General features: G+C 34.5%; 5 protein-coding genes across 5 annotated transcripts in view; 3 read left to right on the top strand and 2 right to left on the bottom strand.

Moving 5' to 3' along the window:
- The window catches only part of Dgk (diacyl glycerol kinase 1), a 79,943-nt gene extending 68,664 nt beyond the window's left edge, over window positions 1-11,279 (top strand). The window contains exons 7-18 of the mRNA XM_018033631.2: window positions 3,306-3,428; window positions 3,946-3,995; window positions 4,463-4,537; window positions 4,835-5,072; window positions 5,317-5,522; window positions 5,830-6,003; window positions 6,088-6,376; window positions 6,450-6,574; window positions 6,650-6,943; window positions 7,015-7,216; window positions 7,297-7,478; window positions 7,598-11,279. Coding sequence (XP_017889120.1) covers window positions 3,306-3,428; window positions 3,946-3,995; window positions 4,463-4,537; window positions 4,835-5,072; window positions 5,317-5,522; window positions 5,830-6,003; window positions 6,088-6,376; window positions 6,450-6,574; window positions 6,650-6,943; window positions 7,015-7,216; window positions 7,297-7,478; window positions 7,598-7,687 — 2,048 coding nt within the window. The 3' untranslated portion in view covers window positions 7,688-11,279. The remainder of the gene's footprint in view (window positions 1-3,305; window positions 3,429-3,945; window positions 3,996-4,462; window positions 4,538-4,834; window positions 5,073-5,316; window positions 5,523-5,829; window positions 6,004-6,087; window positions 6,377-6,449; window positions 6,575-6,649; window positions 6,944-7,014; window positions 7,217-7,296; window positions 7,479-7,597) is intronic.
- Window positions 11,280-11,804: 525 nt separating this feature from the next.
- Ge-1 (Enhancer of mRNA-decapping protein 4 homolog Ge-1) lies at window positions 11,805-16,870 on the top strand. Its single transcript, XM_018033684.2, has 9 exons — window positions 11,805-12,060; window positions 12,168-12,240; window positions 12,548-12,753; window positions 12,817-13,196; window positions 13,274-13,542; window positions 13,622-15,243; window positions 15,315-15,522; window positions 15,593-15,877; window positions 15,972-16,870. Exons 1-9 carry the CDS (start codon window positions 12,042-12,044, stop codon window positions 16,159-16,161), a joined length of 3,252 nt encoding a protein of 1,083 aa, XP_017889173.1. The 5' UTR covers window positions 11,805-12,041; the 3' UTR covers window positions 16,162-16,870.
- A 746-nt stretch (window positions 16,871-17,616) lies between these two features.
- LOC108630297 (rRNA-processing protein UTP23 homolog) lies at window positions 17,617-18,808 on the bottom strand. Its single transcript, XM_018033488.2, has 3 exons — window positions 18,615-18,808; window positions 18,301-18,533; window positions 17,617-18,219 (listed from the first exon to the last, which is right to left on the bottom strand). Exons 1-3 carry the CDS (start codon window positions 18,732-18,734, stop codon window positions 17,787-17,789), a joined length of 786 nt encoding a protein of 261 aa, XP_017888977.1. The 5' UTR covers window positions 18,735-18,808; the 3' UTR covers window positions 17,617-17,786.
- A 30-nt stretch (window positions 18,809-18,838) lies between these two features.
- Window positions 18,839-19,667, top strand: SmD2 (small ribonucleoprotein particle protein SmD2). The gene is made up of 3 exons (XM_018033473.2): window positions 18,839-18,987; window positions 19,141-19,396; window positions 19,476-19,667. Coding segments are annotated over exons 1-3 (363 nt in total). The 5' UTR covers window positions 18,839-18,985; the 3' UTR covers window positions 19,581-19,667.
- Window positions 19,668-19,737: 70 nt separating this feature from the next.
- Window positions 19,738-21,089, bottom strand: LOC108630283 (proteasome subunit alpha type-6). The gene is made up of 5 exons (XM_018033472.2): window positions 20,943-21,089; window positions 20,688-20,782; window positions 20,458-20,539; window positions 19,940-20,369; window positions 19,738-19,845 (listed from the first exon to the last, which is right to left on the bottom strand). Exons 1-5 carry the CDS (start codon window positions 21,016-21,018, stop codon window positions 19,788-19,790), a joined length of 741 nt encoding a protein of 246 aa, XP_017888961.1. The 5' UTR covers window positions 21,019-21,089; the 3' UTR covers window positions 19,738-19,787.
- Window positions 21,090-21,974: the final 885 nt, after the last annotated feature.

Genomic DNA, 21,974 nt, shown 5'->3' with positions numbered 1-21,974 from the left:
AATAATTCTGTTGCTAAATAAAACATCTTATTGGCAACTCTCAATTAAATATCACGAATTTCCATGTTGATTCGCGGATCACCGATATTCGCAGTTGCCAATTGTTTCCGTTTTTACAATCGAACGAACGGCCGGAATGGAGACCTTTTATTAAACGAGAATCTTTTACTGAAGTGTATCTCGATTCGATCGTGGGCGTGGATTAATCGTAACGAAAAACAATGCGCGTGGTCACTTCTATTCATACGGCGAAATGAAATCTCCCCGAAATAAGTTGGTCCAGTTCGTTTATTCATTACGCGATCGTGTCATCCACCTAGCACCGATGGTTTCAATTGAATTAATCGTTTGTCGCTCGAATGGCCGAATGGCACCCTTTTCAAACTATCAGGTCGGCTTGCATGAAATTTTTTTCGAACACAGCGGATTAAAATTTTCTATTGAACTCTTAAATAGTTAAATAATTTAATTATCCCAGATGTATTAAAAATTGGAATATAAGGATAATTGAAGATTCATAGTAAAAATGAACGTTAAAAACGAAAAACTAAAGTTTAGAGTTTTATGATTTATTAAATACAGTATTTTATATATTATACCTAAACAAACTGCAACCTATAGAACAAAAATAAAGACGCTACGATGTTCGATTTTTTTTTCTTGACAAAAATAAATTGACGTAATTTCTGGTATGAACTATTATACTAAATCCATCAATACTTCAGTTATCATACTAGCTAATAACGTTGTACTTCTACTCAAATAAGACTGTACTGACGTATACCAAATTATTTTAATTTCTCTTTAACTCATGATAGTGGATGATGAAACGAAACATGATAAATGATCTATGATCTTAATTGGAAAAATTCAAAGTTGAGCAAAACGAAATATGTTTAATTATGTTAATAGTTTATGTACTCAATTTGTCTATCGTTCCAGTAAACTACGAATTTATGTGGGGGGTAAAGAATAATCAATCTAACTAGCGCGGGCCTCTATTTGTCTTCCACGAATGCTAGCGTAAATTACAAGTTTGCGTTGTCGCAGTGCAGTGAATGCGCTTGCTCTCTAATTTTATCAAGGCACAAAGCTCGCAGCATTTAATTGCATACGCTTAATATCAATATTTACTGATTGTGAGAACTCCATTGTATCTAGTTGCTGGAAGCTATTGACAAATGGAATTATCTTTTTACCATAATTATCTTTATCACATGACATTGCAAAGAATAGTTTCAACAATATTTTGTAATGTAAGAATTTTTAACAGTGTCCTAGAACATTTCCAAGTACTTATTATTTATCAAAAGGTTTGACAAATACTCCAAATTAATAATTTAGAGAAACTATTTCAATTGAAAGATTTAATTAAATTATTAAATAAATTATATAATCGTAATCACATAAAAAATCATGCAATATACCATGAATAATTCCAGTAAAATTGTATTTCATGATAGACGATGAAACTGGACTCGATTTTCATGTAATAATTTCAGTGACAATTGAGCGTTCTTTAAAATTGCCAATTATTCAGATCAAAATTTGACATCGTATGAATTCGAGAAATTATTCCAATGATTAGAACAGTTGCGATTTTATGTAAGTTTTCATCTGTCAAAATAAAGGGAAGCGAATATAAATTGTAAACCAGATTCATTCAAGATAAACTGACATAAGAGACTTCTCTTTGATTATTCACTGAAGTATTATAAATTTTCATTTGCTCATTAGCATTCTTAGAACGTCTCGTTCTATCATACATTTTAAAATATGTATCACATATATTATGTACGTATATACAAGTATAGGTACGTATGTAATGATGAGACGCTACGGATAATTATGATATAAGTGGATACGCAGGATAACGAATGAAATTGGTGAAGTGGTTCCTCAAGGGAGACGATCATCAGAATGATGTTTCAAGGATAACTGAATCGGTTTTCGCGGTCCGTACGTGTGCCACGCGTCATGTCATTTGGAATCGCTGGGAGATAAATCGCGTGTTCGTTGTCGTCGTTATCGAGGAATCACAGACAAGGGTAAAATGGACGGCAGGAGAGTAATAGAATAGTAGATGAATTTGTTTCAACGTTGTTGCGCGTACCAAAGATAAATCGTTCCCCTTCCACGATTGACCGAGCGAGTTTATTTCCCTCGTGACCGGCTACTTTCCCCTTTTTTTCTTTTCCTTTCCTCCTTAACATAGATATCTCATGTGGTCAAGCGTCTAGGGCCTAGGGACTCGTAAAATCGCAAGGGGAAAGTTCATGAAGGATATCGATGTCGCGAAAGTTTGTTTCATCTCCGATTCTAAGCTGTTTTTACAAGAATGTAAGATACTACGTAAACGTAGACTCGCGTAATATGTCTCTTAGCTCCTAAACAAATATTTCTTTTAGAGATTTCTTCATTTTATTATTTTTTAAAAAGCTCTTAGGTGGGATCATTTGACAGTGGACTTTCGTGTCATGGAAAATTATTAGAAATATATATCGTTTCAAGAATACTCATCGCGGGGGAGGGGCCTATGAAAAGCGACCACACAAATGCAACACTCGATCGTTATAATTAGAGTGGGTATACTCGCGCATGCATCGATACTTTGGCTCTTAAATCCCTGTGGGAAGCAACAGGTTCCTTGTCGAAGCTCTTAGACCTGGCTGACGAAAGCCGTTTCGTTTTATTCTAAAAATAATGTCCGAGCTTCAGACTTCGCTGCGTTTCTGAGAAATCTTTGCGACCTTTCTTGGTAAACGACACGCAGTCAATAAAAATAGGAAAATGTATATGTTTATAGATATTATAGTGGGATTTTTATGAGCGTATTAAGAGGAAACGAGGGTCCAATTAAAGCAGGAACTGAATAAGAAAACTTTAATAAATGAATCATTACATAAAATGGTATCAAATGCTACAATACTCTGTAAACGACGCTGTTTCATACGACGCGATCGACTGACTGTTCAACAGTTCTTCGACTACTATCTTTTGTTTTTCGGAAGTTTACAGTGGCCGTTTGCCACTCCAACCGGTTTTCCACACGAAAACAACGTCATGGCTCTACCGTAATGTAATAAATATTCACCAAACATTCGCTACCCTACATTATACTTGTGAACAGATTTCTTATATTTATGCAAATGCAATCAAAAAGAATATACAATAACTCTAGTAACAATTCTAGTCTAGCATGGGAAAATATGTCGTAAAGCTTTTCAGAATTACGACAATTTCACTAACAGATTAATAAAAAAAATAAATAGAAATTAAAATATATGTTGTTCTTCAATTTACAGAGATAAGACACCTCGTCAGAAAGCAGAGCACGATAGACGTTCACTCGGTTAAAGTCAGCCTGAAGGATATCGTATGCTATCTTTCCCTTCTGGAGGCTGGCAGGCCAGAAGATAAATTAGAGTGTAAGTAATTGTACTTCCCATATCGATCGAAGCTAATTAAAATATCTAAACTACGGTTTTTTATGGTAAATAGAACGTGTATCGGAGTTAATTAAAACAATGCATTTTAGATAAAGATTTCTTTCATCATCTACTCACTGCAACATCTTTACTCTCAATCTTTGAAACTTATAATAATTAGTCCATTTTTAATTATTGTTTATATCCTGTAAAGAATCACAATATATAATGCAATGTAAACTAATGAAATTGCAAGTACTTTACTATAAATCTTGTTTACGTACACCAAATTATCTCATCTCCATTTTAATTCAAAACGGTGGATGAGGGGAGAAACTATGATAAATGACCTCTGGCCGAAAAATTCGAACTTGAAAAATAAAACGACGTTTTATATACATGAACCTAGTAGCCATTCCCTCGACGCGTCGGCTGCACTTGCTCTTGAATTCGCACATCTAGAGCAACTTGTTGCACACCAATTTCAACGCTCATTAATTCATTTCTTTTTTCGCAGTCATGTTCCGGCTATACGATACAGATGGGAATGGTGTTCTCGATACCAATGTAAGTAAAAAAAGAGTTACCACTTTTCTTTCTGGGTGCTAATTATGATGATCGTTGAAAGAAATCTTAGACATTTTTACTCGCGATCTCCGATTACCTTTGCAATTAATTGTTAATTATTATTTTGTGCCTTGCTACGAATCCTAATGTATTAGTAAATTATGTTCTCATGTACTTTAATGAAATTATAATGTCCTTATCCTAAATTTTATAGACGTATACTAAATTATCTGATTTTCATTTTCTTTCTTACGGTAAAACCAATCTACATTCAAACGATTGAAATTGAATTAAATTACATTGACAAATTGGGGCAACTAATAACAATAATCAGATGATTATTAACGATAATAGTAATAGTAAGATATATGACGATATAGTACTAGCCTGGCAATGAGATGCAATTGCACTGATTGCATCGTATCTCGTATCTCTGTGCTTAACACCACATTATAACACGTTCCTAGGAAATGGACTGCATTGTCAATCAGATGATGAACGTCGCCGAATATCTCGGATGGGACGTTACAGAATTGAAACCGGTGAGTTGGATTATATTGATTGATTGATAAATGTATATCATTCCTTTACTCGGTGCCTAGTCATGCGCCTCGTATTAGAAAATAATTTTCACGATGTTTTCAAAATAATCGAACAAAAATAAACCAGCCTTGATGACGCGATATATTGGTATGAGTCTCCAAAAGTATTTGACATCAATATGTAATACAGTAAAATAAATGATATATGTATAAAACACGAAGCTTACTTATTTATATATACAATAGAGATAGCAAATTGATGATTATTATTTAAATCTAAATCCTCGATATTTATAGATACTTCAAGATATGATGGTAGAAATAGACTATGATGCCGACGGTACCGTATCGTTGGAGGAATGGAAAAGAGGTGGCTTGACGACCATCCCGTTGTTAGTGCTTTTGGGCCTTGATTCTCACGTGAAGGAAGATGGGAATCATCTCTGGAGACTAAAACATTTTAGCAAGCCCGCTTACTGTAATCTTTGCTTGAATATGCTAGTCGGTCTCGGCAAAAAAGGTCTTTGCTGTGTTTGTAAGTATCATGAAGAATCGCTTTCTCTTTACTGTCGCGTTCTTTCTTCGCACGCGTTACAAAATGAGTCATCCGGCGGGATATTCTTATATCTTTTTATTTCTCTCTACTTTTGTTCCGCAACAGTAGGACGGTTTTCGTAGATTATATAATTTCCGATGTTTAGTAAAAAAAAAAAAATGAGTAGGGTATTAATGAGTCTTCTTTTTTGTATCGAATGATTTATTTTCTCTTTCATCTACAGTCTGCAAGTATACGGTTCACGAGAGATGTGTTCAAAGAGCACCAGCCTCTTGCATAGCCACTTATGTGAAAAGTAAAAAGACATCTCAAACGATGGCTCACCATTGGGTCGAGGGGAATTGCCATGGGAAATGTTCCAAGTGTAGGAAGACCATCAAAAGTTACAACGGTATCACTGGTCTACATTGCAGATGGTGTCAATTGACCGTGAGTAATCTTTTTATAACGAATCTCTGAGAAAGGTGAAAATGTTGATAGAAAACTATGATCGTCGAGAACTTTTGCGTATTCGTATTTGAGTTCACAAGTCAAAGAATATGGAGAGAAAAGAAAAAAAGTCGCAAATACACATATGGAGTGAAAAAATTACTTATGTCTATGTTCTAATATCAATCTTTCAAGTTTTACGGTTTTTCTTTTCCTTTTTTTAATTGATTAATTAAAATCAGTTTAGATAAATTCGAAAACGCGCTGCTTTGAGTGCATGCTTTCAACAGTTGCAACGACTTTACAGTTGCATAACAAATGCGTGTCTCAAGTCAGAGCGGATTGCACGCTCGGCGAGTACGCGATCCATATCCTACCGCCTACGGCGATCTGTCCGGTTGTCTTGGACAGACAAAGATCATTGTCCCGGGATAGTAAAAGGGGAAGTAAACACGGTCAGGATTCCTCATCCACAAACTTGGTAAGTAACTTGGCAAACGCCAAAGGGAATAATTAAACAGTAGTCAAACGGAACCTAATACAGAATTTAACGGTCTGTTAATAGTGTGGGTTTCTATCTTCTGGTGGCGGCAATCAACAACCAGCCATGTCTTTCCAAATTACACCGCCCCCCGGTACGATACCGTTGCTCGTGTTCATAAACCCGAAATCTGGCGGTAGGCAAGGCGAACGCATGCTGAGGAAGTTCCAATACATTTTGAACCCGCGCCAAGTTCATAACTTGGCCGTGGGCGGACCTATGCAGGGTTTGCAAATGTTCAAGGACGTGGAGACCTTTAAGGTGATCTGCTGCGGCGGTGACGGTACCGTCGGCTGGATTTTAGAAACGATGGGTACATACATTTAAACGATATGTTAACGCTACTCCCGAAGGATCAATTAATGAACAGATTTTTGCATGTTTAGATCGCGTACAATTCGAACGGCAACCAGCTGTGGGCGTCATACCATTGGGCACTGGAAACGATCTTGCAAGGTGTTTACGATGGGGTGGTGGTTACGAAGGGGAAGCTATATACAAGGTTCTCAAGGTACGTAATTCAAATCGATTTGCTTAATAATATTCTTGTTAATATATGTGTTTAAAAAAATGAAAAAATTTGCAGAAAATAGAAAAAGCAACGCCAGTAATGATGGATCGTTGGCAAATAGACGTTCTCGATCAGAAGGACGAGAAAAAATCTAAGTCGAGTCAAGACACTATACCGTACAATATCATTAACAATTACTTTTCGGTGGGTGTGGACGCAGCCATTTGCGTGAAATTTCACATGGAAAGGGAAAAGAATCCTGAAAAGTTCAACAGCAGAATGAAAAATAAGCTTTGGTACTTCGAATATGCGACCACGGAACAATTCGCTGCCAGTTGTAAGAATCTTCACGAAGATCTAGAGATTATCGTATGTATACATTTAATATTTTAATTACGTTCGTTTGTTTAATGGTAATGTTGATGATATTTTATTTACAGTGCGACGGAACCCCGTTAGACTTAGCGCACGGACCTTCTCTTCAAGGTGTCGCCTTATTAAACATTCCTTTCACTCACGGAGGTTCCAATCTCTGGGGTGAACACCATACGAGGCATCGGCTCGGTAAACGAAAGAAACGGCCGGATAAAGAACTCAGTACCAGTAGCTTTAACTCCGTTGATCTCACAGCCGCGATACAAGGCAAGTAATATAAACAAGGACGACGTGACGTTCCATTAATTGTCAAAAGATTAAACGAATGATAACCGATAAATTTATAGATATTGGTGACAATCTCATAGAGGTGATCGGTTTGGAGAACTGTTTACATATGGGTCAAGTGAAAACGGGACTTCGTCATTCCGGTAGGAGATTGGCTCAGTGCAGCAGTGTCACTATCACCACCACTAAACGCTTTCCGATGCAAATCGATGGCGAACCGTGGATGCAAGGCCCATGCACGGTAAGCTGATCTTTTTAAACATTCAATTTAATTGGGATTAAAACGAATTTTCAATTTTCATCAATATCGTAAACCATTTTGTACTAGTAAAACCAACTGCATTTCTTTCATTGTTTCAGATTCACATAACGCATAAAAATCAAGTACCTATGCTAATGGCACCTGCACCGGAAAAGGGCCGAGGTTTCTTCCGTTTCTTAAGGAGGTGAACTTCGTAGTTACCAACTAATGAATCCGAGCAGTCGAAATAAACATCTCGGGTTTCATTTTCTAATCAAAGAAAGTGAATAGTCTCGATATGATTACATCCGTTTTCTTTCGATTACACAAAAGTGGGACGGAAACGCATCGGTTCGTACTCAGCACAGCTTTAGCGGTCGTCTAATTGTATGAGCGGAACGAACTTCGACATAACTTAGGTATTCTTGTGTACAGTATTTTTGAGAATAATAACAAGGCACCATTCGTCTCTAGAGTTAGGTACCAAGCGGTAGGCTCGTTAATCGTTGGTGCTTCAAACCGAAATTTTGATTCTTTTGTATACACATTTACCACGCTGAGAAGCCAACGAATGTCGTATACATTTCCGTTGCCTCGCGAATCTGTGGCTTGAGCCTACCGCTTTAAGTATGCGAGCAAGTATGAACCAGTTCTATCGCAATTTGTCGCGTAATTAAAGTAATACCGATACGACGGATTGTACGGTATCATGCAAAAGAGAAAACAATATCATAAGTAACGGTATTTAGGTATATACTATTTAACGATTACGTTTAATCATTGTTTCTTCGCGTGCAATGTCCAATACAGTATCGTAAATATTTCGTTTCCTCTATAAAATATATTAAGCTATATTCAAAAGACCTAAGGATTAACAGATCTCATATAAATAATATTGTTGCAGTTGAGAAGTATATAAAATTTAGTTTTATATTTACTAAACGATGAACATAGTTTCTACTACGTGTATATTATTTTATGTATTGTATTATATTTACTTTCTTTTACGATCTGTGTATGCCCGATCAGTTTTGCAACATCATTTTGCAACTTAATTTTTATATTAATAGAAGAAACTTGTCGAAGTAAATATTGATAAAACGATTATCCAGATCTCTCTTCTTTTTTGCACGACTCCGTCCAACAATCAAAGATCTACTTTCTCTTTTTAAAATTAGAATCTTTGTACGGAAGCTTAGTCGTAATTACTGTTTAGACGTAAATCATGGTCGATTGGTTTTTATTTTACTTACTTATTTATTTATTTATTTATTTATTTTTTCAAATTTATTTATTTCTTCGATGTATAATAAACAATATATCGTAAGCATATCAGTAAACAAGAATATCGCTAAAAAGTTGTAGCATTTACTTGACCCGTATTGTTGAACTTTCGTATATATCGCTTGTTACTTGGTGCAATAGTTGCACGATCATTAATTCGATAAGCTTCTTAATTTATCATTACCTTCTATACGTTAGCCACTCTTTAATCAAGTACATTTATTAACAAAGTGAATGCTTTCGTAATCGCGCGCATATCAATGCGTTGCGTGTTACTAACATAAGACATAGAGAAGTGAATCACGTATACTTACTGTTAGCATTACATTGTTATTAGATAAGTAGGAAACAAAAGTAGACGTTAAGAAGTTTAATCAAAATCGATTCAGCCAACGTGTGAAATACGATGATCAGTATTGTGGTATGGAATTTACAGAAACTTTCGTAGAATTTTACTAACTATATTAGTATATATTTTCTCATCACTTGCATAAAGATTCTCGTGTATTTTTTCATATCCATAGCCTTGCTACTACTCTGAGATACTTTCCGTTTTTCTCTCTCTCCCCACTATTTATTATGTGCTCTTCACTATCGAAAACACAGACAAGAATTGAGGATTGAAATCATATGTATGAGTGTAAATCAACAGTTACGCTGCTAAGGGCGATATTTTGAGTCGTTGCTTATTCTTAAGATCGTCTTAAGCATTTGCTATCCCTGTCTATCCCATGTTTCCAGTCCCTGTCTTGTACAGGAAACAGGGACTTAGGCAAATGCTTAAGTCGATCTTAAATATAAATAACGACTCTGAATACTAGCCTAAGATTATCAATCCATCATTTGTAGAAACTTTTTTTATTATTCCTCGAATGGCATTTTAAAAATCTTCCGTCCGATGCATTTGATACAAGTGATCTTTTTCTATTTGTTTCGCTGCGCTTGATATTTCTTTTCTCATTATCCCGAAATGTCAATTCGAAGAAAAAGAAGAAGAAGAAGAGAAATATAATCGATAACGAGTTTTGCCGCATTTTCACAAGAAGATGGTCGCAGCAATATTATTGAGTAGAGTGCTTCGATCGATTTGTAAAAGTAAAAGATGAAATAATAAATTTTTATAAGTCAGTATCGAGTCAGACACCTCTTTAACACGTATGTACTATTTCGTCTCTCGTAACGCGTGTTTCATGCTTTTGTATGAATAGTATGAACGAAAACGTAACGTAAAATAACATCCCGCAGGGACCATCGTACAAAATGATCCTAAATTTTAACTTGGAGCAGTGACGACCATTAGCTTCCCGTAATGCTTCAATTTAAGCGATTTCAGCGAGATACGATTTTTTCTCGGAATTCGTTCAATTTTATTCTGTATCTTCCTTTTACTCTTTATAGTCTTTGCCAAATTAAACATATGTATATTTATTGTTACATAATACAAAATATCGCCGACGAATTTCGTTGAAAAAACGTTCTAAAGACAAGCGTTTAACTAGTCAATACTTTTATGCGTGTATATTTTCTCAATCCAATTTTTATTAAGAATTATACGACTCTTTCGTCGTGCAAATAATGATCGTTTTCCCTTTACAGTTGTTATATACGCGTATTTAAGTATTACTTCTCTTAGCGATTCTACGATAGACTATAATACGATACTAATTACCCTCGTTAGATGAATCGGAATATTACGCTTATGTATGTATATGTAATGATACAAATGATAGTCTTGATCGTTAAATCGTAATTCGTTAGAAATCGAACAAAGAAGGTACGACAAAATTATCAATTCGTAAATATAAAAAGACAATGATCTGGGATACCCGAGCAGAGGTATCATCGTGCTCCTTCATTACGAGCCTCGGCACACTAATTACAAAAATTGTTTTTCGATTGGATTGCCGCAGTATCTCAGTGCGCTTGTCATTGTATAATGTAAGGAACAGACCTAAAAATAAAAAAAAGGAACAAAGCAGAGAATCCACGAGAAGAAGTATATCCCTGCGATTTGAAACGAAATTTTTAACGACGCGAAATATCGATTTCTTCAAGAAGAAATACTTCTATTCTATATAGTATACACAGTACAGGGTGATCCATTTTGAAATATGAATTAATAAGATTCGAAGATAGCGAAGAATCGAGAATCGGTGAACACAAAAATGAGTCAAAATGCTATTGATAATTGGAATCACGATATTATCCTGGATATCGCCGCGATTCTTCATCCTAAATATATTTATCTTTAAATGAAGCACTCTGTATATAAAGCTACCAAGTAATTAAGATTGACAATAGCGTACGTCAATTATTCCCTTTCTTTTCTTTTTACTAAGCGCGCTCCGTAAGTCATAGTGGATACCAATAAGTTCAAAAAACGACGTTGTTATTTTCAGCGATGTCTAAAATAAAAATGTCTTAATGACCAAAGAATTGAATATTACTCGTTAATGATTACAGAAACAATGAAAAATGCCACGTATCGTATAAATTGAATAAAAAATTCGAAGAAAACATCAGAGGTTTTATTTAGTGATCCACTCATGCAAAGTATCAATATGAAACAGGCATCATGCAGACGTTAAGCGGCAAAACTAGCTGTTTTGTTTTCCTTTCTGTTTCGTTAATTATTTTATTAACCATTAAGTGCTTCAACAATATTTAATAAAATTTATTTTTATAACAAATGTAGTATTTAAATACATTCTTTTACGATGTTCAAATTATTTAAAATTTATTAATGGAAGAATATAATACTTTTAATTATTGTATATCGTCAACAGTGATTGAAGCGGCCTGAATTTTTGAGAAATAAATAATGTTAGCACAAATCAATTTGTAATTGTAAGTGTAAGAGATTTCTGGGGCTTCACAAGTATTCAACATTTTTTACGTGAACATACGGGATTATCACGCACACTATTACAGTATCCCCACTTACGGAAGTTAGCTGAGCAAGTGATTCGCCGCCGGCCAAACCAGAAATATAAACTCCGATTTTCTCTCTTCTAGTAGTGGTAGGACGTGGTGGCAAGTTGGAAACGTTGGGATTGGTAGGTTAAGAAGTGGTAGGAAAATTGGGAACTGGCGTGGTGGGAAGCAGTTGATGATGGCCGCCTGACATTTGAGCAGTTTTTTGATAATTTCATTTCGTTGAAAGTACGTCCATGAGGCACGTTATTCGCATGCATCAATGAAACGATAACTTGGTTACGATTTATTGAGGCAGGCGTTGTATCGTTGAGGGGAAGAAGCTTGCTGCAATTTGCCAAATATATGTACGAAGGGTTGAAGGGTAAGGCTGATAAAATATCGTTATCAGGCGTGCCACCGGCTGGGGTTAGAATCGCTCGAATTCCGGCATGCTGTGTAGGTGAAATTTTATTAATCGTATTTTTCCAGGAGGCTTTATAAATTTTGACAAAATGATTAAAACAGGAGAAGATAGCGAAAACCATGTTATGTATCAAATAGTGTAAGTACAAATTTGAACTTGTACTTATCGGAAAGCTCTTCATTTCGTTTCACTGATAAAGGATCAAGTTCTGATTAATCATTTTTATATGGTTGATTGTATGTTTATCTTGTTGAAAATAGTGTTCGATATTTAAAAATGTTCACTTGTTCTTTATACTTCATCATATCAATAAAATGGAAGCATAAAGTAAAGATGGCAATTAACTTATTTAGTATTAAACGTATATATCTATAATAGTAACCAGTGTTAATTATTTTCATAATTTTGGACATATCATGTCATATATTATGTATTTTATATTCAGGGAATTCAAAGGACAAGAAGACAAATATTCAGCTGAATTATTCACCAATAACATTACAGTCATTCCTTCACCAGGAGGACACAATCATGGTAGTTCAAAGGTGAAGTTAAAAAATGTTGTAGATTTTACATGGGCGCATAACTTTTACCTAGGCCAATTATTAGCTGTTCACATGTCAGGCAAATATTTTGCTTATGGTATAAAAGGTAATTTATATTAAATTACTGCTTGCTGACTACCTTCTAATATATAAACATAATGTTGTTTAGTCGGTAACGGAGGTGGTATGGTCAGAGTTGTATATAAAGAACTAGAACAAAGAGCTCTATTAAGAGGAATGCGAGCTGCTATACAAGATCTGGCTTTTGCATATGTCTCAAATGCAATTTTAGCCTGTGTTGATTATCTGGGAAATCTCTTCATACACTCCATTGAATCGACACCATCCGAATTGTTATGTAGTTTGTTACTACAAGTTGACGCAGAAGATGTATCTGTTACGAGTCATCGTGTGATATGGTGCCCATATATTCCTGAAGAAGTTCCATCAGATGGGGATGATATTTCAAAGCTTTTAGTTCTAACTCGAGGTTCGAAAGTAGAGTTGTGGTCAGTCAATACTGTTTCGTCAAGATTCAGATCAATAGAGGTGAATGTATACCTTACTTACAGATTTTAAAATGCATACAAAATGAATAAAATATACAACTTTTGACTAAATGACAGGCAAATGACCCAGCTGTAAAGGAAAACGGCGGAATGGTGGAAATTGATCAACATTCAGACACAATTGTAGAAGCAACATTCAGCCCGGATGGCACAGCTTTAGCTACTGCTAGTTTTGATGGAGAAGTGAAATTCTTTCAAGTATACTTGCATAGTAATCCTCATCCTAATCAAATACAACCACGTTGTTTACATCAGTGGAGACCGCACGATGGAAGACCTATTTCGTGCTTATTCTTCTTAGATGATCATAAAACCTACCATCCTGAGTAAATAATCTTTCACGTGCCACTAGATCTTCTTCATTCTTAAAATTGATGATCATTGTAAATTTTTTCTGTTCTCTAGTGTTCAGTTTTGGAGGTTCGCCATAACTGGATGCGACAATAACACAGAATTAAAAGTTTGGTCCTGTGAATTGTGGTCTTGTTTACAAACGATTACGTTTGCTCCGACACCTTCTACTGGTAAATTACCAGTACTAAAAGCAGGTTTAGATCTTAGCGCTGGCTATCTCTTATTATCAGATATATACAATAAAGTTTTATATATATTAAGTATAACAAAAGATAATGGGGAAGCGTTAGCATCAGTGAATACGATATCAGAGTTCCTTCTACCATATCCAATACTAAGTTTCGGAATCATCGACGCTGGTTTACGTAAAGTACGCCCCAATGGCGAATTAGAAGATCTAAATCCTTGTGATGAAGAAAGCGAAGAACAACTTGTTATCACGATGTATCTAGTTCAACCAAAGTCGCTACAAGAGTGTCATATCGCTTTTAAGCCTGCTTCGCAAATGAGTGGCAACTGTCTGATGGACACATCGACGCATAATTCGTTGGACTATTCCGAAGAATTGCCAGAAATGGGAACTGTTAATCATAATGGAATTTCAGAAGAAAATTGTGAAGAAGATCGTTCGTTATCTGCCACGATCGAAACAGCAACGAATCATAACACTGGCTTAAATCTAATGACACCTGACGCCTTCAGTTCGCCAGCAAAAAAAGAAAATAACGAATTAGATTCTCGTCCTAGTAGTCCAGAAATGGATAAAGTGCTATCTGCCAGTCCCTCACTTGCACAAGCAGCGCAAGCTTTAAATGCGACCGAACCGCCATTAGCGACGAACGAGTTAGAAGAACAAGCACCTGCTAGTAGTGGTAGCAGCCCATCCAGAGAAGTAAGGGAAATTTTATCTCTTTCGAAAGATGAAGAAGTGGAAGCAGAAACTAAGCCAGAGCCTACCGATGAAGACTGGCTTAATATTCCAATGGTATTATTGCAAGATGTGAGGCATACGATGCAGGATGCTGACGAACTCACGAACGAAGAAGAGAAAAGGAAGAAGGTAAAAGAGGAATCGAAGCAGACGAAACGCACTGAGAAGAATGCGGAAAATAGTTGGACAGTAAACGAATTAAATACTCTTGAATTGTTAAATCAAGTGGATTCAATGTCTGAAGTAATTCAAGTTCAACGAGAAGAACTAAGAAAGTTACGTAGCGAAGTAACTAGATTAAGACAAGAAGCACCTATTTCTACACGAGTGGAAACTGCTTTGGCCAGAGCTTCGCAACAACAAAATGCAACTTTGGAACAAACGTTATGTAGTCAAATGGCTCGCCTAGATGAGTTCGTCAACTCGCTTGAAACAACAGTGAAAGAAAAAATTGAAACCGTACTACCATGCGTCGTTGAGAGTACAGTAGAACCATTGAAGCATCAACTTAGATTAGATTCCATTCGAATGGATGACCTTTTAAAACAAAATTTGACAGAACTAATTAATAGCGCTCATATAAAAGATACAATTGCTTTGGCAACGGCAAATGCGGCAAAACCAGCTTTGGAAGCGGCATTTAAGGAAACCTTTACTAGCGTTCTTTTACCTGGTATGGAAAAAGCATGCCAAACGATGTTTAGACAAGTACAAGACGCTTTTGCCAGAGGTACTCATGAATGTAAGTCACTCGTTCTCTTTTCTTTAAGGAAAATGATTTATTTAGTTTTATATGGCCTGCATTTTTTCTAGATCTTCAAAATGTATACGGATTGGCAGATAAGCAGTATCAAGAACGAAACGAACAACAAAGCGAAGCGTTATCTGCACTAGTCCGTGACGAATTACAAACAGAACTTCATAAAGGCTTGTCTGAACTGCAAGAGGGAACAATACGTACAGTTCGCGATGCTATCAGAGAGAATTTAAATCAACAATTTACTGAGATTTCAAATGCACGGTAATTAGTACATACGCATTATACGAATTTCCATCAAATAACAATGTATCAATGTACTTATCTATTGTAGATCACGAGCTACTACTCCTGCAATACCAGTACCTGCAGTGGCTGATGCTCAAGCACGAGTTCTATCTCTTCTTCAAAGAGGACAATTAAATGCTGCCTTCCAGCAAGCTTTAAGTGCTAGTGATTTAAGCTTGGTAGTGCTGGTTTGTGAGAAGACAGAGCCTGCCAGAGTATTTTCTTGTGCAGGACCTCAAGGTACAAGGTGCATTTTGCAACAACCTGTAATTCTTTCGCTTGTACAGCAATTATCGGCAGATTTGGGACACCGTACAGAACTTAAACACAGGTAATGAGAACTTCTTATCCACTTGCCGATGTAAATCGATATACTTTCGATAAAAATACTTGTTCAATAATTATGATCATGAATATTTGTGCAGGTGGCTTGAAGAGGCAATATTAAATTTAGATCCTAATGATCCGGTGACACGAGAGCATATTGGCACTGTGTTAATGACTTTACAAACACAATTGGCTACTTTTGTAGCAGCAAATCCAAATCATAATTCTGCTCGGCGTATGAGGATGTTAGCTATGGCTGCACGTGCACTTTTAAGTCAACATCCTTGACGTAATATGCGTATGGAATAGAGCACGCCTATTGGCATAAGGTTTTATTTTATACGTTCTGTTTAAAGAAATACTTTAATATTTGAGAGTAGTATTCATGTTACTTCAGTGCTTAAGACTGGCAGTGATTTCTCATCGAATGCAAAAATATTATATTGTACTTTACTATTAACAGTGTCACTTAGCTTCCCAAAACATTTTTTCCTAATTTTATTTTATGAATGAAATGTATACGTTGACGGGATATTTGAGAGTTTACTGAAAAAATTATTTTCCTAATATTAAACAAATATATAAATATTGTATAGTAATACAATATAATTAAAAGGCATGATATATGAGATTCGTTAAAATAAAAGCAGTATGACTAGCTTAAGTTAATACTTATCAGCATTGATCGACATAACAATTTTTATAGGACGTAAAAAAAAAGTATTTTTATCTATTGATTATATATTTTAATAGAATTTTCTAATATAATTAACTTATACTCTCTGATTTCGCCCAAACGTTAGCTTTGTAATCTACAAGTAATGCATTTCATAACATGTATAATACACATTAAACTTTCATACACTAAGATGGAATGTGGAAGATATTTTATTGCTGTTTAAGTTGTAAACTTTGACGACTCTTTTGAAAGAGGTTTCTTTTTCGTAAGTTTTGTGTATAAAGATGTAAAATTATATTGTGAAATATTTCTATTTCATATCATTTTAGTTATTATTTTTATCTAATTCATATTTTCTTTCATTCGATACACTGCTACTTGTAATGTAATAAAACAAAATAGTCCTATAAATTTCTTATTACGGAGAAATAAAGCTCTTAAAATTAATATGAGTTGTACGATTCAAATTTTTGTAATGGTTAATGTGCTAGTTCATGAAAAATCTTCAAACCACTTTCTATTCATTAATAACTTGTATGTTAAACGGTACAAGTGTACGTACAATCATTCATCTTCCTATTATATATTATGTAACAAATATACATTTTCCAGTATTTAACAACGATTCTTAAACAAATTAAATAATGTGCAATTTGCATAGACTTTTTCATCTTTTTACATTTTTTATATTTTCTAAAGTTCTCAGTTCGAAATTAAGTGTTGAAATCTAGTGTTCATTATATAGTTAAATTAAAAGTATGATGTATAATGTATATTAACGAAGTGTCATATATTTTTTTTATAAATGGAATCATTTATTTACTTTCCTCACTCCTGCCAAATGGAATTATTAGACTGATAATATAGAAATCATTACTGAACATAACACGATATTAAAGAACGATGAGAAAACATCAATAAAAATGTATGTTTAAAATTCTTTCCTAAATCAATATTCTGCATAAAAATATTAGAAGTATTTTATACCGTACATTTCAGTGAATAAATACCTAAATACCAAATACAAATTTCATCAAAAAAACTTATTAATACTTCTGTGCGTATATATTTGTGAATTTATTTGTGCAACAAAAATACACATTGACTTATAATTACTTTACATTTGTGAATTAAAGAAAGAAAACTGTTTTGAAGAATCTGAATGTATATATAAAGGAAGAGAATTGTGAGATAATTTATTTCCACAAATACTGTAATATTTTTATACCTATTTTCAACTGATTTTATTTTTTTCTACCTGTCTATTTTTTACTTCAGCAACCAGTACTTCTTTAATATGTGCTGCTACTTTTATTTTCTTTCGCTTTCTAACTTTTCCAGACTTTTTCTCCTTAATATTCTTTGTAAGTTGAGGCTTCTTCTTTTTCTTTAAACAACTAAGGGGGTTTGGACCTCCCTTCTTTTTTTTCTTCTTCACAGTCACTTGTGTTTCTTTAGTGAAACCAGCTGCTTCCTTTAGGACTTTCATATTTTCTCTTTCCCACTCAGTCATTCCCAATCCTTTACGAATACTTTCAGCATATTCTTGGCTAGGTCGTGAAGGTGCTTCCAATGTTGGTGCTTTACCATGTAGATATATTATTGGAACACCTGGTATGTTCCTTAAGTTATCCTGAAGTTCTCTATCTTGTGTGGCTATAATATATCTGTAAGATGTACCAAGATGTGAATAAATAATGTTAATGTCTTAATTCTGGGAATGATAAATGTAAAAATTATTATTATACCTTGATGAATTATTCTTTGCAACCATAGATAATAAACACTTAGTACCACTAATTGAATGTTTTTCATGGCCACATTTATGTATTGAATACTGTTTAACTATTTGCATAGCACCATTAACTGCTTTTGAAAAAGAAGCTAATTTTTCAGTTTCAAGTATTATACATGGTGTGGTTAATAACTTGACGTCTGACTGAAGGTACTTTGACAATTGATCATGAATATTAAATTTATTCTGAAAGCAAATCATTATTGTACATCTAAATTAATATGATATCATGTATTTCAAGTGTGATAATAGTATTCAAATACAAACCTCCAATGCAGCTAAAGCAAATGTACCATCGATAAGAACTTGGAAAGGTGATCGAAATTTAAAATTATTAATGAAAAAACTTAAATTCCTCCTTGCCTTTTTCTGTCGAGCCGTTTTCATCTTGTTGTCTTTCTTATTTCATTTACAAATTGTGTCGCTTTATTGTGACGCATTTGGTTAGGTCTAAATAAAGCAGTATAAGTATAGAGGAGATCTGGAGCTAACCTTCCATAACCTGTTGCAATAATAGTAAACTAAGCGCGACGCTGTTTTGTGCCGATCGCTGAAGTCTTTTGGCGTACTTTCTGATTATACTACTTCTAAGGAAAGAAGATTGTTACTAATTTGATCTGTTAAGAGAATCGATCAAAATGTGCGTATTTACATAAAATTTTCTTGTGGCTAAATTAATTTGCGCCTCAAAACATAGAAACATAACCTATACCTTGTTATATACTTCAAATTTTATATACTAAGAAATTGTCCTTTAACTTTGCATTTGTAATAAAATAAACTTATGTTTTAGGTCTTCATTGACTAAACCGAAGTCTGAAATGACACCTGAAGAATTGGCAAAAAGAGAAGAAGAAGAATTCAATACTGGACCACTTTCAGTATTAACTCAATCTGTAAAAAATAACACACAAGTCTTAATCAATTGTAGAAATAACAAGAAATTGTTAGGAAGAGTAAAAGCATTTGACAGACATTGTAACATGGTTTTAGAAAATGTGAAAGAAATGTGGACTGAATTACCACGTACTGGGAAAGGAAAGAAAAAGGTAATAGTGAAAATATTTCTAAATAAACGTAATGAAATTAGATAGATAATTAGATAATTAAAATTCTACTTTTACATAGGCAAAACCAGTAAATAAAGACAGATTTATTTCAAAAATGTTTCTAAGAGGAGACTCTGTGATCCTAGTTTTGAGAAATCCTTTAGCGACAGCAACAGGAAAGTAATCCTATGTGCATGGGGGTCCATTACTTTACGATTTATACATAAACAAAAAGTAAATTTGAAATAAATTTTTCAGTTTCAGCTACAAATGTGTACAATTTATTCATATGAACACTTACATTCTGAATTTATTTATATTTGAAGTAATAAAATCAAATAGTATGAAGCAAGACATGACATTTATTTGTGTTGAATTATACATAAAATCATTAATCTTTCTCAGCAATTGCAGTAAGGTGCTTATCAATCTCTTGTTCTGTTAAGGATCTGAAATATAGAACAATATATATTACATATTTATTTATATTCAAACTTTGCACGTAATGGATGTAAGTCAATGAGAGTGGAATATAATATTTACCGAAATTTAGGATTGTCTTTTGATACTACACCAACTTCAATTTCTGTTGGTTTAAAATCTACTGATAAAATGGTAGATAAACATGTAATAGCCAACTGTATTGTTTCGTCGTGATCATAGTTCTGCTTCTTCTTTAGTTTTTTCTCCAGATAAGAATTAGCTTCTGTTTGTTTAGCACCAACAGATATAGCTCTATAACCACAGTAATATCCAGCAGGATCAGCTTTATAAATGCACGGACCCTTCTCTTTGTCATATGAAATGAGCATCATAGAGCATCCAAGAGGTCGCATTTCTGCATTTTGTGTATATACTTGACTAATATCTGCAATGCGTCTGCACAATGCATCCACAGGGATTTCGTAATCATACTTGTACTTGAAACTAGCAGCTTCATATCTTGCGCGTTGAACTTGAGATTTACTGTCAGCTAGAAGTTGCAATAAAAATGACAGAGTTACTTTTACTAAAAACACAAAGATCCTAATTATGAAGCTCGTCATGAGGGTTTTACTGACCTATCATGCCGGTCATAAGACAACCAATATGATCAGTGAGTTGAAAAACATGAGTAACACTGGAAGCATCAAGCAGCTTATCCTATAAATAAATTTAAGAAAATTTATATATATTCTTATATACTACTCATTGAAATTTTTAAATACTACTTTAAATTAATGCCTTACATAGGAATAGTATTATAAAGAGCTCTTAAAACTAAGGGTACAAATTTTGGAGGTTATCTTACAGGCACTTTCTTTTGTGTTGCAAAGACGGCTGTGTCAACTCCCTTCACCGCAACCGAAGTCAGTCCACCTTGGTTTATTGCTTTAAACGCATATTCTGCAAAATATTTATCAACTACATTAAAAAAAGGGTCAAAATTGCTGATTATGCCATGTCATTATTCGCGCTTATAAAATCGACACAGCAAGTAAGTTAGGAATACAAAAGATCCGAATAATTGATTAATTTTATTGTAAAATATGTCCACGAATCTTACCTACTTGGTAAAGTCGCCCTTCCGGCGAAAAAATAGTAATATGTCTATCAAATCCAGCACTACTGCCTCGCGCCATATTCGCAAATAACGTAAGTACGTAAGGTAATAATGGTCGCGCGTTTAAAAGTTACAGGCAACTTTTCTAAACGTCAAATCATGCAGGACATGCGTTAAGCCAGTTTACATTAAACGATGATCATTTTTCATTTTTATCCAGAACATGTAATTCAAGCTTTCACTTGTATAGGAATACTTTATATATAAACCATATTAAATTGAAAACGTTATGGGTACAGTTATCCTACCTTTAAAAATACATGTGTGTAGTATTTCTAATTTAATAATCGAATTTTTAATTTATAATAATAATATATACTCTATTAAAACAAAAAAATATATTCAAATTTCAAGTTAGCTCAAATTTTCTATTGCTTTTAATTATAACCACCTATATGATTATCGAGGGCCGCGGTAGCACCCCGAAGGTAAGTTTGAATCTAAAGTAATAAATATATAGAATATTTTATTTAATATTACAATATAAATGAGGTGAGACTTAGAACATTACGTATTTGCTACATATGTAGGCAAGTATTTACTGATGTACATATATGTACTATGAGTTATCTATATCATTTCAATTTTGTGGATGGAATTCATCGCGACTCTGAACCTGAATTCTGAGACTCTGAAACTCTGAGCTCGTAGCTGCAGCGCCCGCAGCAAAGGATGCGCTTATTTGTGCGCGTTTTCATCCACAAGCGTTTGCGCGTGCGTTCGTGTACCATGCGCGATATACGCGAATATGTGTGCAACACACAGTTTATGCGAGTGTGAGAAACTGTGTGCGCGTGTATACGTCCATCATGAGTCAGAGTCAGATCTACGGTCGGTCCGTGTTTCGTAATTAATTTCCACGGTGACGAGAAAAATGCGAACCTAGACCCGGGAGACTACGATTCCTGCTCACTTCCGGGCCGCTTGTCCTCGTAGGACATGCCCGTTGTGCCCGGTAAATCGCGTACTTTTTAT

The sequence above is a fragment of the Ceratina calcarata genome, unplaced genomic scaffold (assembly GCF_001652005.2).
Source record: "Ceratina calcarata isolate Rehan_Ccalc_2016 unplaced genomic scaffold, ASM165200v1 scaffold72.2, whole genome shotgun sequence".
Lineage (NCBI taxonomy): Eukaryota > Metazoa > Arthropoda > Insecta > Hymenoptera > Apidae > Ceratina > Ceratina calcarata.
Note: the sequence above shows the minus strand (reverse complement) of the source record. Positions and strands in the feature narration are given on the sequence as shown.